Consider the following 13,474-nt stretch of genomic DNA (forward strand, 5'->3'; position numbering starts at 1 on the left):
CACGGAAGAGGAAGAGGTTTCAAACGTTTTCAAACCGCAGTTGCTTGTGTAATGCATCTTGAAATCAGTCCGCAGCTCCTGGCAGGCTGCAAAGACCTGCGCTGTCACTCATACATAATCTAGTAGGGCGACACTCCTCAACCGCCAAAAGCCTCTCAACAGAAGCATTTGACAGAATTGTAGACACTTGTTCAGAGAATTTGCTTCATATTCCATGAACCCTTTCTAACATCTTCTCTAGATGCTGTTTTACGCATTACGACCGAAATAACGAACAACTTTGTGGTTTCACTTTCCAACTGAACACTCACAGATTCTAGGAGACAACAACCCATTAATGCAGGAGGGGAAAAAATGGATTTTGTATTATTTCTAGATTTTAAAAAAATCATTATTTTACATTACGCAATCATCTCAGTAAAGTAAATGTTTTTTTAAGGCAATTTAACGTTTCAATTTTTTTTTTTTTTACCAGTAAACTGTGTTCACATTGGCAGATTATTTGACTTAAATGCAAAGCCCTTTACACTGAGAGTTTATTCGATCTTAAATTGATTACAAATGTACTTGGCAATACTGACTCGCAGTGTGTAGCAAAGTAAGAGACGTGGTGTAACGGCAAAGAACAGGCCTGGCACTAACATGAACCAAGTCAAGTTTGCCCTTTGAATATCACCAACATAATCACAGTTAAAAAGAGAATGAAGAAGAGAAAGAGAAAGAAGAACAGTTTATTGTGAAACATCCAGACGTTCTCTCAGTTTATTTTGAGGCATGACTCTGTGTGTGTGTGCGCGCGCGCGTGTGTGCGCATGTGTGTCTCGGGTGCATTCCTTGTCCCCTGTTGCCAAGCGTGCCTGTGCTGTTGGGTCTGCGGGGTCTCAGTGTGGGAGAGCCATGAACGACGGCGCTCAACATTTGCTGTGACATCTTTCTCTTGTAAAATGAGTGGAGCAGCATTGGACTATGTTGTTTTTTCAGAATCAGCAACATTGGCCAAGAATGTGCACACACACAAGGAATTTGACTCCAGTTTTCCACTGCACTCTGAGTACTTAGACAGGATGGACATCTGTCCATGAAACGAGGGATCTCTGTCTGTGTGTGGATCTTCGTTTAACCACATTCATTAGATCAACGTCAAAATTCTCCACTGCCGGTTCCTCAAGCGTGCAGAGAGTTCCACATTGTTTGGGTGAGCGCTTCTCATTTTGTGACTGAGACTCCGAATTCTGAGAGGTGAAAGGAACTAAATTGACAGTCTTGTCTTTTGTTCACATTTCTGAGACTAAAATCAGAGATTACAAGGGTTTGATGCATGTGACATCACACAACCAGTGCCCATGCCCCTCACGCAACAAGCACCAGGGCAAGAGCAAGGAAACAACATCTCATGACAGATAAATAACTGCCATGTGCAGGGGATACACGTGAGAATGAATGTTTTTATTCTAAATATTAACTATTCAAACTTGAATTACTACATTATCTTTTGATACATAACAAAGAAAAAAAATCTAAACAGGTTTATCTTCTAAAAATTTGCGAGGAAAAGATTTTCCGATGACATTTTTACTTATTTCGCTCAGCATAAGTGCCAAAATTGTCTGTTTGGCTTCTTATCTGTCAGGATTTAATGAGTTTTAATAAGGTTTAATGGGCTGCATATTAATTATCTTTTGGTTTTGGTTGGACAGACAAAACCTATGTTTTTCAACACTCTGGTGTTTTTACAATCTTGAGACGTTGACATTTATTTCATGAAGACGATGACGTATCCGAGCTGGGAAAAACCACAGACTCGGCGAGTGGAGGACCACCATACCTCACTTGTTATTTAACGATTTGCTTTGGGCGTTGTATCTAAATACAATCTGTTACTAAGTTCCAAAAAAAGACTGGCCTGATTTTGCTCCTCTCAGCGCGTCTCGCCGTCATCAAATAAAACACGAGTAAATCAGGCGTCACCTTCACAACTTTGTACACAGAACATCGTTAGACGAGGGGTTGACGGGCCAGCAGCCGTCTGGGTGGGCCGAGGCCCCTGACACTCCTCTGCTGGTGCGTTGCAAAACAGGTGCTACATTGTTTTACTTAAGAGTAATAAAACAAGACTAGTTTTGCCGGAGCAGGAGACAACCTGAGTCATTCCAATCATTCACAATCAGATGAAGTCACCTCACCAGGAAGATGTCATCTGCTTTCTTATCTGGAGGGAGCAGTACCAAGTTTCCACGATTAGTAACAGTAAAAACAACCTCGTAAACCTGACTTCCCTCAGCTGGCTCGACTCTGTAGAAAAACACAATGAGCAGACGTTCACTGAACGTCAAAGGTGGTCAAACTACCTGAGTAGCCGGGATTCCCCAAGTGGGGAAGTGCAGTGCAGGCGCATCAGGGGCTACAAAACATCTGTAGCGCCCATGAAATATCCTCCATCAAAAATAAACAAGTGTTTTGTCTCCTTCCAACCTGCATTCCGTGACGACCTGCTCTTCTTTCCCTCTGATTGACTGTCCACAGGCCTGAACATGGAAACGCAGGGTAGCCAATCAGATTAGAGCAGGCCTGCAAGAGGGTCTTCTAAGGATGAGCCCCCACAATATCCAGTTCCTCTTGGGTTAGAAAAAGATAAGGCCCTTTGGTACCTGATATTTTTCCAAACTTGCACAAATATAGATAAATGGTTGAGACGATTCTGTGCCGCCGCACCCTTGGGAGCAGCAGAGACTGTCAGAGGAAGACAGAGTCCTGTCTGTCGGGGCCAGAACCATGTCTGACAGAGCTAGCATTAATGTTAGCGGTGCTAGCTCATCCGGTGGTGCTAACACAGCTACTGTCAACACCGACGCCAGACATAAATCCTTTAGTGAGAAGTCGGCTTGTGAGGCTGAACATCAATCATAAACTGTTATTAACGCTGTCATTTCTTCATTTATGAGGTGTACTTTATGTTTTGTAGATTTCCTTTGTGCAGCAGACTAAATAAATAAATACAGCAAAAGGTAATATCTTGTGAGAGCTGAGGGTACACGGCAGGAGGCTGAATGCTCCAGGGGCTACAGGACACACACACACACACACACGTTTGTTAGCTGTTGGGTTGGGTGTGAGCAATTAGGCCTGTATGGCGGGCAGGCTGGTATGAAAGGATTATGTAAGATTTTGTTTTTCTTCAGGCCGAGGAATCTGAGGCAAAGCATGTGGTTGGCAAACTGGAGCCTCCTTGACTGGAAAACACACGTTTCTCTTGTTTTCCTGTCAGCCTCGTCTCCTCTGTCCTGTTTCCATCCCGCTCTCTCCGTCCCGCCTCACTCATCTTGTTTGTCTTTCTCCTCATCCTCTTGCTTACCGCTACAGTCTGTTGCTTTTTTCCTTCTCCAGTGCTGACCTTCAGGCTTGCTCAATAGCCATGTTATCTCTTTTCACTTTCCATCTTCCTCTTCTCACACTCATACGTCCCTTCTGGGCTTTCTTCCCCTTTGTCCATCTGGTGTTTGTGCTAACCCCTGCTGTAACCCTTTGTCCGCTAGCATCTCCTTTCCCACCGTTCTCTGTTATGAATCCTGTTGTTCTTGTTAACCTGTCGATTCCTTCTCAGAACCAATGGCGAGACTTCAGGCCAGCGAGCGTCGATTATGAACATAAAGGGAAATGGTAATGGAAGTCACGACAAAACAATTTCTGTTCCGCTTTCACATTTCTGCAGCCTCATATTTCCTCCTGTGGTTTTGAAGAAGTTTAGAGGAACCAATTTATATAACGTACTCCTGTCACAACCTCCTTTTTACTAACCTTGACTCGGTTGGTGATTACAAAATGTTCACAACTCTTTCAGTTACATGTTTTCCCCCGCTCTTACCTCAGGAACACCACTCAGCACAACTATGTGAAGATAAAAGCGCCGCCGTTGGGTGATCATCCCGTGTTGCATTGAGCAATATGACCGTGTCTTCTACTCAGATTAGAGGGGATTATGCAGATTACAGTGCCACTCATCCTCTACATTTAAGCCTTAACCTGTAATATGTTGGTGGTGGCATTTAAACAGTGCCAATTAGGATCCATCATCATCTTGGACAAATAAAATCCCTGCTTCAGCTGAGTCACATGACAGGTGGTAGGTGCAGTTGATAACACACTAAGTGAAAGTCTGCATCAGGGTGCAGGGTCGGACCGACTGATGGCATTGGGCTTCATAACCCCAGAAACCTCGCCCACACTGACACCTCATCAAACACTATTACCAGCAAAGACTTTCATTTCAAGAAGCCTTCGCAAGTGAATAAGATAAACAGCAACATTGGGAATTTTGTGTCACAGCCACACAAAAAGTGTCTTTACTGACTTTCTATTGAGATTCTGGCACATTCATGATATCCACATGTTTAGGATTTTTTTAGCCCTAAATTTAATCCTGAAGACACAAAGCAAAACCTGAGGAATATTTGTAAGTCCTTGTTCCTGACTTCTAGAGTGTGTGTCTTGTGAAGTCTTTGCAAGTGTGGGTGTTTGACAGTTACACTTACAAAGACAAAATGAAGGGATAGAAAAACCCTCATACGTTTGAGAACAGAAGCAGGAAAATCAACATTTACTGTCTTGTTTTGGCTCGTTTCTGGTGGTTTTGAAGATTAGGAATTTTCAGGCGGTCGCTTGTGCAGTTTGGAATATCCTGCAGATGAGGTTCATGAATGCATTTCTCTGAGAAGCGCATGTCGCAGGTAAAAAGAGACCGTTGCCCTCCCCTCCTACGTCAGCCTCTGGGTGGGGAAGGGGGGGTTCGGCTGTGACATAACAGACTGAACAAGCATCGGTTTGCTCCTGTGGAGGACTCCTGTCACCTGATGGTGATGCAGCAGTCCTTGTTTACAGGGTTGTATGGACAGCACATCAGCTGCTTTGCTGCCACACACTGATCATTAGGAGCAGAGTTATTAAGGCAGTACGTGCGAATGATTTTTCAAGAGCATGTTGGGTCATAAAGTGTGGTCTTTTCACAATCAGACCTCAAAGAATTTCCGATGACGCCAGCGTGTTTATGGGCTCGTCAGGTTCATGATGCGGCTGTCAGATTTCTGTGATTTATGCAGCCTGCTTGACTGCTGTGTGTCATGTAAAACCATGCAGTCTGGAGTCACAGTGTTCGGCTCCGAAATAAGAGTGTGTTTATGATTATTTGTGTTGGGTTAGTTCCAGCTGTGCTTGACAGGTTAGGCCTCAGTCGTAGAGGTAGCACTCACAGGTTTATGAGGCTCATCATCCTATCATTAGCAGGGTGCCAAGGATGTGCTTTTTGAAAGTTTTGTTCTCAGACAAGTGGTGCATTACATCATCACTATTTTCCTGCTTTCATTTGCTGCCTCGCTCTCTCCTCGCGGTGCATTTTGTTAGGATTTTTAGATATGATATACTGTACATTGTACATGACGGCACTTTTCTCGTAAGCATTGTTGACAAAGAACAGAGTATTTAGGATATTTTCACACACTCTGTGTCTGGGAACGTGCAGGGAACAAGACATGAAGCCAAAAATGTGAAGGTTGCTGGTTGATAACTGGGTCTTGAAAAAACGGACTCTCTCACTACTTCCTGAATTTGTCAGAGGATTTCAAACTGTATGGACTGTTCAGCAAATCCCGTCTCTCCCGTGAGTCACTGCATCACAGGGTGAAGTCTGTCTACTGTTGAGTCAAGCAGATCCAGAGCGTTCTCTGGGCAATGTCTGGGTAGTTCAGGGTGGTGCTGAATGTGTGACACGACAGGGTGATGTTCAGTGACATTCTTACCTATGAGCGGAGTCTGCTCCGGGGCCACCTTGCTGGGTTTGAGGATGAACTGGCACTGTGTGTCTGGAGGGAGACATTGGTCCAGAAGCAGTACTCCAGGACTAACAGTGGGACTCATCAGATCTCTGCCTCCTCCAAGTCCTCCACCACTGCTGCCACTGTCCCGGATGTGGCTCATCTTAATGCTGAAGGGAAACTCGTGGCCTGAATGAAGGGTCAGGGTCCAAAGGTTAGAGGGGTCATGAGTCTGGTATGTGCAGTCTGGGCACGTTTTATCTGATGGAAACATGAGGGCAGACCCAGCGCCGTGCCAGGATGAATGAGTTTGGATGTTGGGAACTCAGTGTGAGCAACAGATCGAAAGATTATGGTAACAGAATGTCAGGAAATCAACACAGTGACTTAAAACGGAAAATGCTTTAGAATGCTTCCAGATGTTGAGCTGTTAGTGGGTACACTGATAGTGCTGCCTCATTTTCAGAAAGATTTTTCCTGGAAAAAAATCAAGTTTTATTACTACAATTTTATAAAACTATATAAGGAAGTAAATAAGATGTAGTTTAAGGATCTGCAGGTCTCACATTTATTCCATGGAACTTCAGTATTCAAGATTGAGAGTACTGTCTTTTTGACTTTAATACACTTTGTCATGAAGGCGTTTGAACCTGGCAACTTCACGTCGTAAAGCAACAGGAGGCTCACCAATGAGAGGGTATGGAGGGTCGTCCCTGCTGGAGCTCACCCACAACCTGTGGTCTCTCACGCAACCCTGCAGCGAGACAAGGGGAACATTTAAAAGAATATTTAAAATCAAAGGACCTTTCACTACCTTCCAGCCATACGAGAGATTTATCACAGCAACTGAGGTGCAAACAAGCTGCACTCAGATCGTGTGTTTATATTGTAAAAACAAAATAACAATGAGGCGGCACGATGGAGCAGTGGTCAGCACCGTGGCCTCACAGCAAGAAGGGTTCCAGGTTCGAGCCCCGGCTGGAGCACAGGGTCTTTCTGGGTGAGTCTCCATGTTCTCCCTGTTCCTGCTGGGTTCTCTCTGGTACTCCAGCTTCCTCCCACAGTCCAAAGACATCAAGAGGGACCAGGTTAATCCAGACTCTAAATTGACCGTAGGCGTGGCTGGGAGAGCCAATGGTTGTCTGTCTCTATGTGTTGGCCCTGCCATGGACTGGTGACCTGTCCAGGGTGAAGGCTGCTGGGATAGGCTCCACCCCCCACCCCACCCCCACAACCCTTAACAAGATAAGAGGTAGAAAATGGATGGATGGATGGATGGATGGATGGTGGTGAACACATAATGCCCTGCCTCAACAACCTCACATCATGGGTGGTGGTTACGGTTGTTAAACACAGGAAAGTGCACGTAACAATCACCAGACTGTGCAGTGGGTCACAAGTGCTCGAGTCCTGTTGGTCCTGCACTGCATTTCACCTCATTTAACGAACTGACAGGGTTCTCTTAACCTCAGCCTTGTCGTTTTGTTGCTGAGCTAAGCCAGAGCTCACATCATAAAGCATCATTTGTACAATAAATCAATGCAATTTAATGAAGTGTTTGTCAGTGAATAGGATAAAATAAAAAGGTTTTCTGGACTAACAAACTCTGACCAGAACGTCCCTCAACCACGAAAGGATCCTGAGTGACTTTCTTGAGCTTTGTTTCTGTGGTGCTAACAGATGCGGGGCCACCACCACGCAATGAAGAGTTAAAAAGGGTCATTTTTTTTGTCATCCGTTCACATATTTCTATGAGATTAGGTTGATGCTTTCCTGTCAGGCAGGAGTTAACGCTTCTCAGACACTCCAGGAGTTTGATGTCCTGCTATAGTTTGCTGGGATGTGGAAGTACTGCTAAATTGTAATTGCCTTGTTTAGTTTTTTGTTGTGGGAGTATTTAAATTTTTAAATATGTTTCATATAAACTGTGTCCAGTTCTGACTCATGGATTTGCTTCAAACACATTTTAATGATCACGTCATCGGACACAAAGCTGACATCGGACACAGTCGTCACTGGACACTCACTGATATTCCGAACTGCAGCAGAGCCATGCGGATGACATCCACGGTGCTGTCCATGTTGCTGACCGCAAGCGTCTTGGCCTAATAAGAAAAAGATGGAAATATGATGTGTTACATAAATGGTAGTGATGTAATTACCCACTGAGAGACTGAAGAGGCAATCCAGCCTCACTAAAAAGAACCAAGAACAGAAGAGAATCTTACATATGCGCAATTTCCAATATCCTTAGCGAATATCTTCAGTGGAATGGTCTTGGGGTCGTCATTCTCTTTGCCCTCATACATCCGACTGAGCGCAGAAGAAACAGAGAGCAGATCAGCGTTAAAACAAGCACCTGAATATAGTTTTGCTCTATTTAACCAATCCAGCGCCGAGAAACTAGCATTTAAAATATCAAGTCATGATCTGGGAATACAAACTCATCCCATAACTTCTGATAGGCCAGTTTGTGCCTTCATTCAGATTTTGATCGTCCGATCCAAATCCAATCTCTTGTGCTCCATAAGGGAAAATTAATTTGCGAGGCAAACTTCCGACTACACTACAAAAGTCAAATAATGAAGATAAAATAGGGGGAGGTGCAGAGGGACAGCAGAGGGGGACAAACTTGTACCTTCTGATGAGTGACAGCCATCTTTCCTTGTGCTCCTCTGAGCTGTGGAGGAGACACGAGGGTGATAAAACATAATCATAGGAATCCTGTGAAAAGTAGCTGTCTGTTTTGTTACATTACATAACCAACTAAAACCACAAACTTCGCCCCGAGCCATGACTGAATTCCTGGTCGATGGAAAATCTAATGGGAGGTTATGAACGTATACAAGAGTGTATGAAATAGAGGAAGCTGCAAATGTGCATGGCAGCATGAATAACAATATTTGGACACGTGCATGCCTGATGTGTGAGACTGGTTCTCTTCTAGTATCATATTCATATTAAACTGTGGTAAGATGTGTATTATGAGTGGGAAGCTTGCAGTAGCTATGAGATATGGTTGAGTGACTCCCTTGTTTGTTTATACAGTAAATATATATTCTGTTTTCTTGGCATGCAATGCTGATATACTTCATGAAGCTATTTAAAAGGAAATTAAGCAACATTAAATTACTCCCATTTGATAAAAACCTACCCTGCACTGCAATGTGTGTGTGCGTGTGTGTGTGTGTGTGTGTGTGTGTGGGTGTGTGTGTGTACCTGAAGGTGGCCACACAGTTGCACGTAGGCCAGCCCATTACAAAGCTCCTCTCTGGGTTGGTGCTACCTTCACACACCTCCTCCATGCAGCTGGCTGTCCACATCTCACACACTCGGACTTGGGCCTTAACCTTGAAATGAGTGGGAGACCTGCAGAATATTCAGTATGATATGTTATGCTGGACCCCTGACTAACTAAATACTTGTTTTGGTAAATTTATTTAATTTATCCTGATAAACAAAATTCAAATATTTAGTCTTGTAAAAGGTTCAGAGACACAATGTTCAAAAAAACAGAATAATATAAGTTCACACAACTGAGATCCCGGAAATATGTGGATAAATGTTGATAAATTCCTTAATCATAATCATATAAACCATTTAATCATGATAGTTTTTTTTCTCAACTAAACACCGAAAAAAATCCTCATATATTGCTTCAAAGGAAATTCAGTAGAAATCTTTGAAATTCCAACCAAAAATCATACAAAACATTTTAGGTCCCTTATGAAGGAGTTCCACAAGGAACCTTCTGAGATCCCTTGAAACTGCAATCAGAGTTTGTTTGCCCTGTATGACAAAACCCAATACACTTAATGTTTGGGAGTAATGTTGAACGGCTGAGCTATTTTCAGAGTTTTAAAACAGGCCTGCTCGGCAGAAGAGGACTCATCCACCACTACATCTGTGATTATAGCAGGAAAAGCTCAAAATGCACACATGTGGGACTCACACACTGACCCTGCTATTATGCAGATATGAAGGCACACAAATAACCTACAGATCTATTAACGTCTTTTTTCCCTCCCTCTGCTGCTCCTCTCTCTCTAAAAAGACACATTCCTCTAACTCACCCTGTGTTCAGCCACTATGTAATAAAGCCAATTATAGCGTGTAGTCTCTGTGCTGGAAGGGTCAGTGCTGCCCACTGGCTCATGACCGCCAGGATGCACCACAAAGGTCCTGCTGTGTCTGCACTGAAGCTTGTGTGTACAGTAAGTACACGAGCACACACAGCAAAAAGTCTGCTTCCATCTCTGCATGTGTTTATGTGTGTGTGTCTGTGTGTGTTTTCATGGACTTAAATGTAGATGTAAACATGTTTCTATTTCTGTATGTGTGTGCTGCAGTTTGAGCAGTGGGTGGGGAGCCGTGTCCTGTGGGCCCAAGGCAGGCTAGTGGAGCTTTGATCTGAGCCAGGCTTCATATGGATTTAATAGGCAGGGAAATAATTATATGCTGGGTGAAATGAGGAAGAAGTCAAGCAAGGCAGAGCGAGGGAAGGAGAACGGAAAGAAATCTTGCTCTATAGAAGTTCTGCTACCAGTGGCAGAAAAACACATAAAATGTTTTTCTTGCTCTCTGAAATTTGTTTCATTCCATTCTGTCCTGTTTGTCTGCTCCATTTTATGTCTCTCTCTGAAACTCATAAACATATAAACATAGTCTTCTTTCTTCCCTCTGTTATTTGACAAAACACAGAAGGAAACATACTTGGCTTTGGTGACGAGCAGTGTGTCCGTGAAGAGGAAGAGGTGTCTCTCTTGGGTCTGAAGGCCCGTCTTCAGCTGTGTTTGAGTATGACCCAGGAACAGACGGCCAGGACACTCGCTCAGAAAGGCCTGGACCAGGGGACACAACTCTGGGCTGACTGGCGTCAGGCAGCTTTCCCTGGAGGACGAGACAGAGACAAACACAGAATGAAATACTTTGTTGATCCCCAAGGGAAAAATTTGTGGTCTGGATACTTTGGTGGCAGGATCTGAACCCCAGCATCGCCTGTGGTCAGGAAATTGCTCAAATTCTCCTCACCTTGCTCAACAAATGCAGCAAATTTGCCAGTGAGCAAGTCAGTGAGACCCTGATTTGGTCAAAATATCTGCTGAGTGGCCAACAAAGGGAAACACAGCACCTCCTGCAGGTGAATGTGCGGAACCGGAGGACAAGAGAGCACGCCACCAACGAAGCAGAGACATGGATCCCCCAACAGACAACTACACATCAGAGATGGCACGTCCTCCAGACAGAAGCTCCACTAGTGGCTTTACCACCCATCACCACTCACACTGCACACACAAATGTATTCACAGACATGGACGCTAATGAGTCACTCATTTCATGACGAAAGAAAAAAAATCCATGAAAACGAGATACCAACACGTGTGGTTCTGAGAGTCGAATCTTCATATTTCTTGGAGTGTTTTTACACTGTTGCATAAAAGTAGCTATTAATAAAGTGTTTATTCGTGCATATAGAAGGCTTTGGTGGCTACGCCGCTGACCTGCCCTCAAAGCCAATCACAACATGAGGTTTATATCAAGGTGAAACAGTCTCAAACAAGGCTGTCAAAAACGTCTGCATGTGCAACATAGTCAGTGCAAAATGTGGAGCATATAGCTGATTATTTTATGAACTTCTAATCATGTACCATTCCCAGTACCGGCACTGACTAGAGTAGCTCCAGCTCTAGATAATGAAACCTATGTTTTCAGGTTAGCCTTCATCTGACTGATGGACACCAGAGGGAAGTTTCAGTAGAGAGAGGAAGTAGTTTCAGAGCTCCATCCTTTCCTGTTTAGATAAAAGTCAAAATCTCCTCTGAACACATTTCTGTCTATCTGCATCTCTTTCATGCACAAAAGTACACAAAGATACACGCTCACACAGGTACACACCCATGGGTCCTTTCATTCACCTTAGACCCCCAAACCCGTTCAAAAGGCCTAATAGTTGTCCTGGGTCTTGCTGGGGAGACACATTATTTCTTATTGAACTCCACAATCCTTCCAGCTACATTGTGTAAGTGATTAGTTACATAATCAATTAATGATGAGAAATGCTGGCAAGCTCTCAGTCTGTCTTTGTGTCTCATCCAAAAATAAGTCCAAAGGGGGACTGAGTGAAATCAATTAAGAGCAGCGAATGCAGCCAGCGAAGTGTTGACGCTCGGTGGGACACGTCAGCCTGCGAGGGACGCCATGCTGAACACTCACTGTTACTTTGTAAGAGTACAAAAACAACAAATGTTGTCACACTTCAATGGAATTCCTTCTTGTTCTTTGTTAGGTAGCAATATGAGGCTTTCCATTTCTTTGTCATTGTGTCATTTTGGGACAAACCTCCAAAGTATCCAAAGAAGTTCACCAACTTTCCATGATTCCTTTGCATGTGAGAGGAGCATCAGAGCTGGATCCCTCATCATGGCTGCAGTTGCTCTCTGACTGGCGCATGACCATAAAGCATTAAAGGAACAGGGATGAACACCACAGAGAGCGAGTGTCAAAAATTCCTACTTACATCCTCTCCAGCACGTATAATCCATGCAGGACCAGGAGCTATTACCATTTCATGAGCCCCCCCCCCCCCCCCCCCCCACACACACACACACACACACACACACACACACACTCTCTATGCATCTATGCATGGATGAACCTTCTGGTAAAGCCCCTTTCATATCCCGCTGCCCTGAAAGAGACAACATCTTGTGTATTCAACACACATCCCTCCCTCCTGAATGAGGGATTGATGGCTGAGCTGGCAACCCTTTGGATCTGATGGATGTGCCGCTAATGGCTCCATTGTACGTCATGTGATGTTGATAAATTGAGCACTCAGCTCGCCTGCACAACTTTGTCCAGACACGGCTCTGCAGGGAGAACTGTTGACTTTTAGAAAGTAAAATGAAGCACACGACACCGCAGCATACTAATGTCCCAGAGGGAATATTTGAGCAACTCTGGTACAATCTGAACGTATTATTGTTCTAAATCCCAAATATATCCAAGACGCTTCTCTTATTTAATAATATCATATAAAACCCTTTATAAATACAACACGCAAACACAAGACATTAAATCCATCCTTTAAGATTTATTGATGAGTAATTAAAAACATTTTTACCCATAAAACAGAACATCTTGCAGACATATAAAGACCTTGACCCTGACCCTGACACCTAAATGTAAGCAGACCCTAACATGTACTGAACGCCTGTGCCACCATCAAGAGGAGAAAAGGGGTGACGTTAACTTGGGGAGTCATTATGAGCAGCACTCCACCACTGTTGGTTTGTCTTCACCACCACCAGCAGGCCAGCCTGGATTTCTCAACCTCACCGTCACATGACTTTGTTGAGCCAGTGAATGTCTGTGTCCATCAACACCCCGGTTACGCTGGATTATTTCCATGACGCCACCACGTACATCTGATTAACTGCGTGTCACCAGCACGCAATTCTGTGATAAGAGGTTGTGGTTATTTCACACAGGCTAATTTTGCAAAAACACATCAGTCCGTGACCTCAGCAGCTCAATACTGCAATGAAAGTGCGAAATGCTACATGGTTATTAATTATAATCCACTTAGTGGTAACTAATTACAGGGATATTACTTTATAAGCCATAGATACACTGAAGTCACAGTCACAGAAGCGCAGTAGTACCAGCTC

The 13,474-nt window shown here is 43.9% G+C and overlaps 1 protein-coding gene across 1 annotated transcript in view; it reads right to left on the minus strand.

The window, feature by feature from the left end:
• LOC147252563 (rho GTPase-activating protein 20-like) overlaps positions 1 to 13,474 on the minus strand; it is a 36,405-nt gene that overhangs the window by 15,998 nt on the left and 6,933 nt on the right. The window contains exons 3-9 of the mRNA XM_086220907.1: positions 10,518 to 10,694; positions 9,024 to 9,173; positions 8,443 to 8,484; positions 8,033 to 8,117; positions 7,832 to 7,909; positions 6,492 to 6,558; positions 5,790 to 5,993 (exon numbers count right to left, since the gene is read on the minus strand). Coding sequence (XP_086077033.1) covers positions 5,790 to 5,993; positions 6,492 to 6,558; positions 7,832 to 7,909; positions 8,033 to 8,117; positions 8,443 to 8,484; positions 9,024 to 9,173; positions 10,518 to 10,694 — 803 coding nt within the window. The remainder of the gene's footprint in view (positions 1 to 5,789; positions 5,994 to 6,491; positions 6,559 to 7,831; positions 7,910 to 8,032; positions 8,118 to 8,442; positions 8,485 to 9,023; positions 9,174 to 10,517; positions 10,695 to 13,474) is intronic.

The sequence above is a fragment of the Aulostomus chinensis genome, chromosome 12 (assembly GCF_037954235.1).
Source record: "Aulostomus chinensis isolate RoL2024-O1b breed Wild chromosome 12, RoL_Achi_v1.0, whole genome shotgun sequence".
Classification (NCBI taxonomy): Eukaryota; Metazoa; Chordata; class Actinopteri; order Syngnathiformes; family Aulostomidae; genus Aulostomus; species Aulostomus chinensis.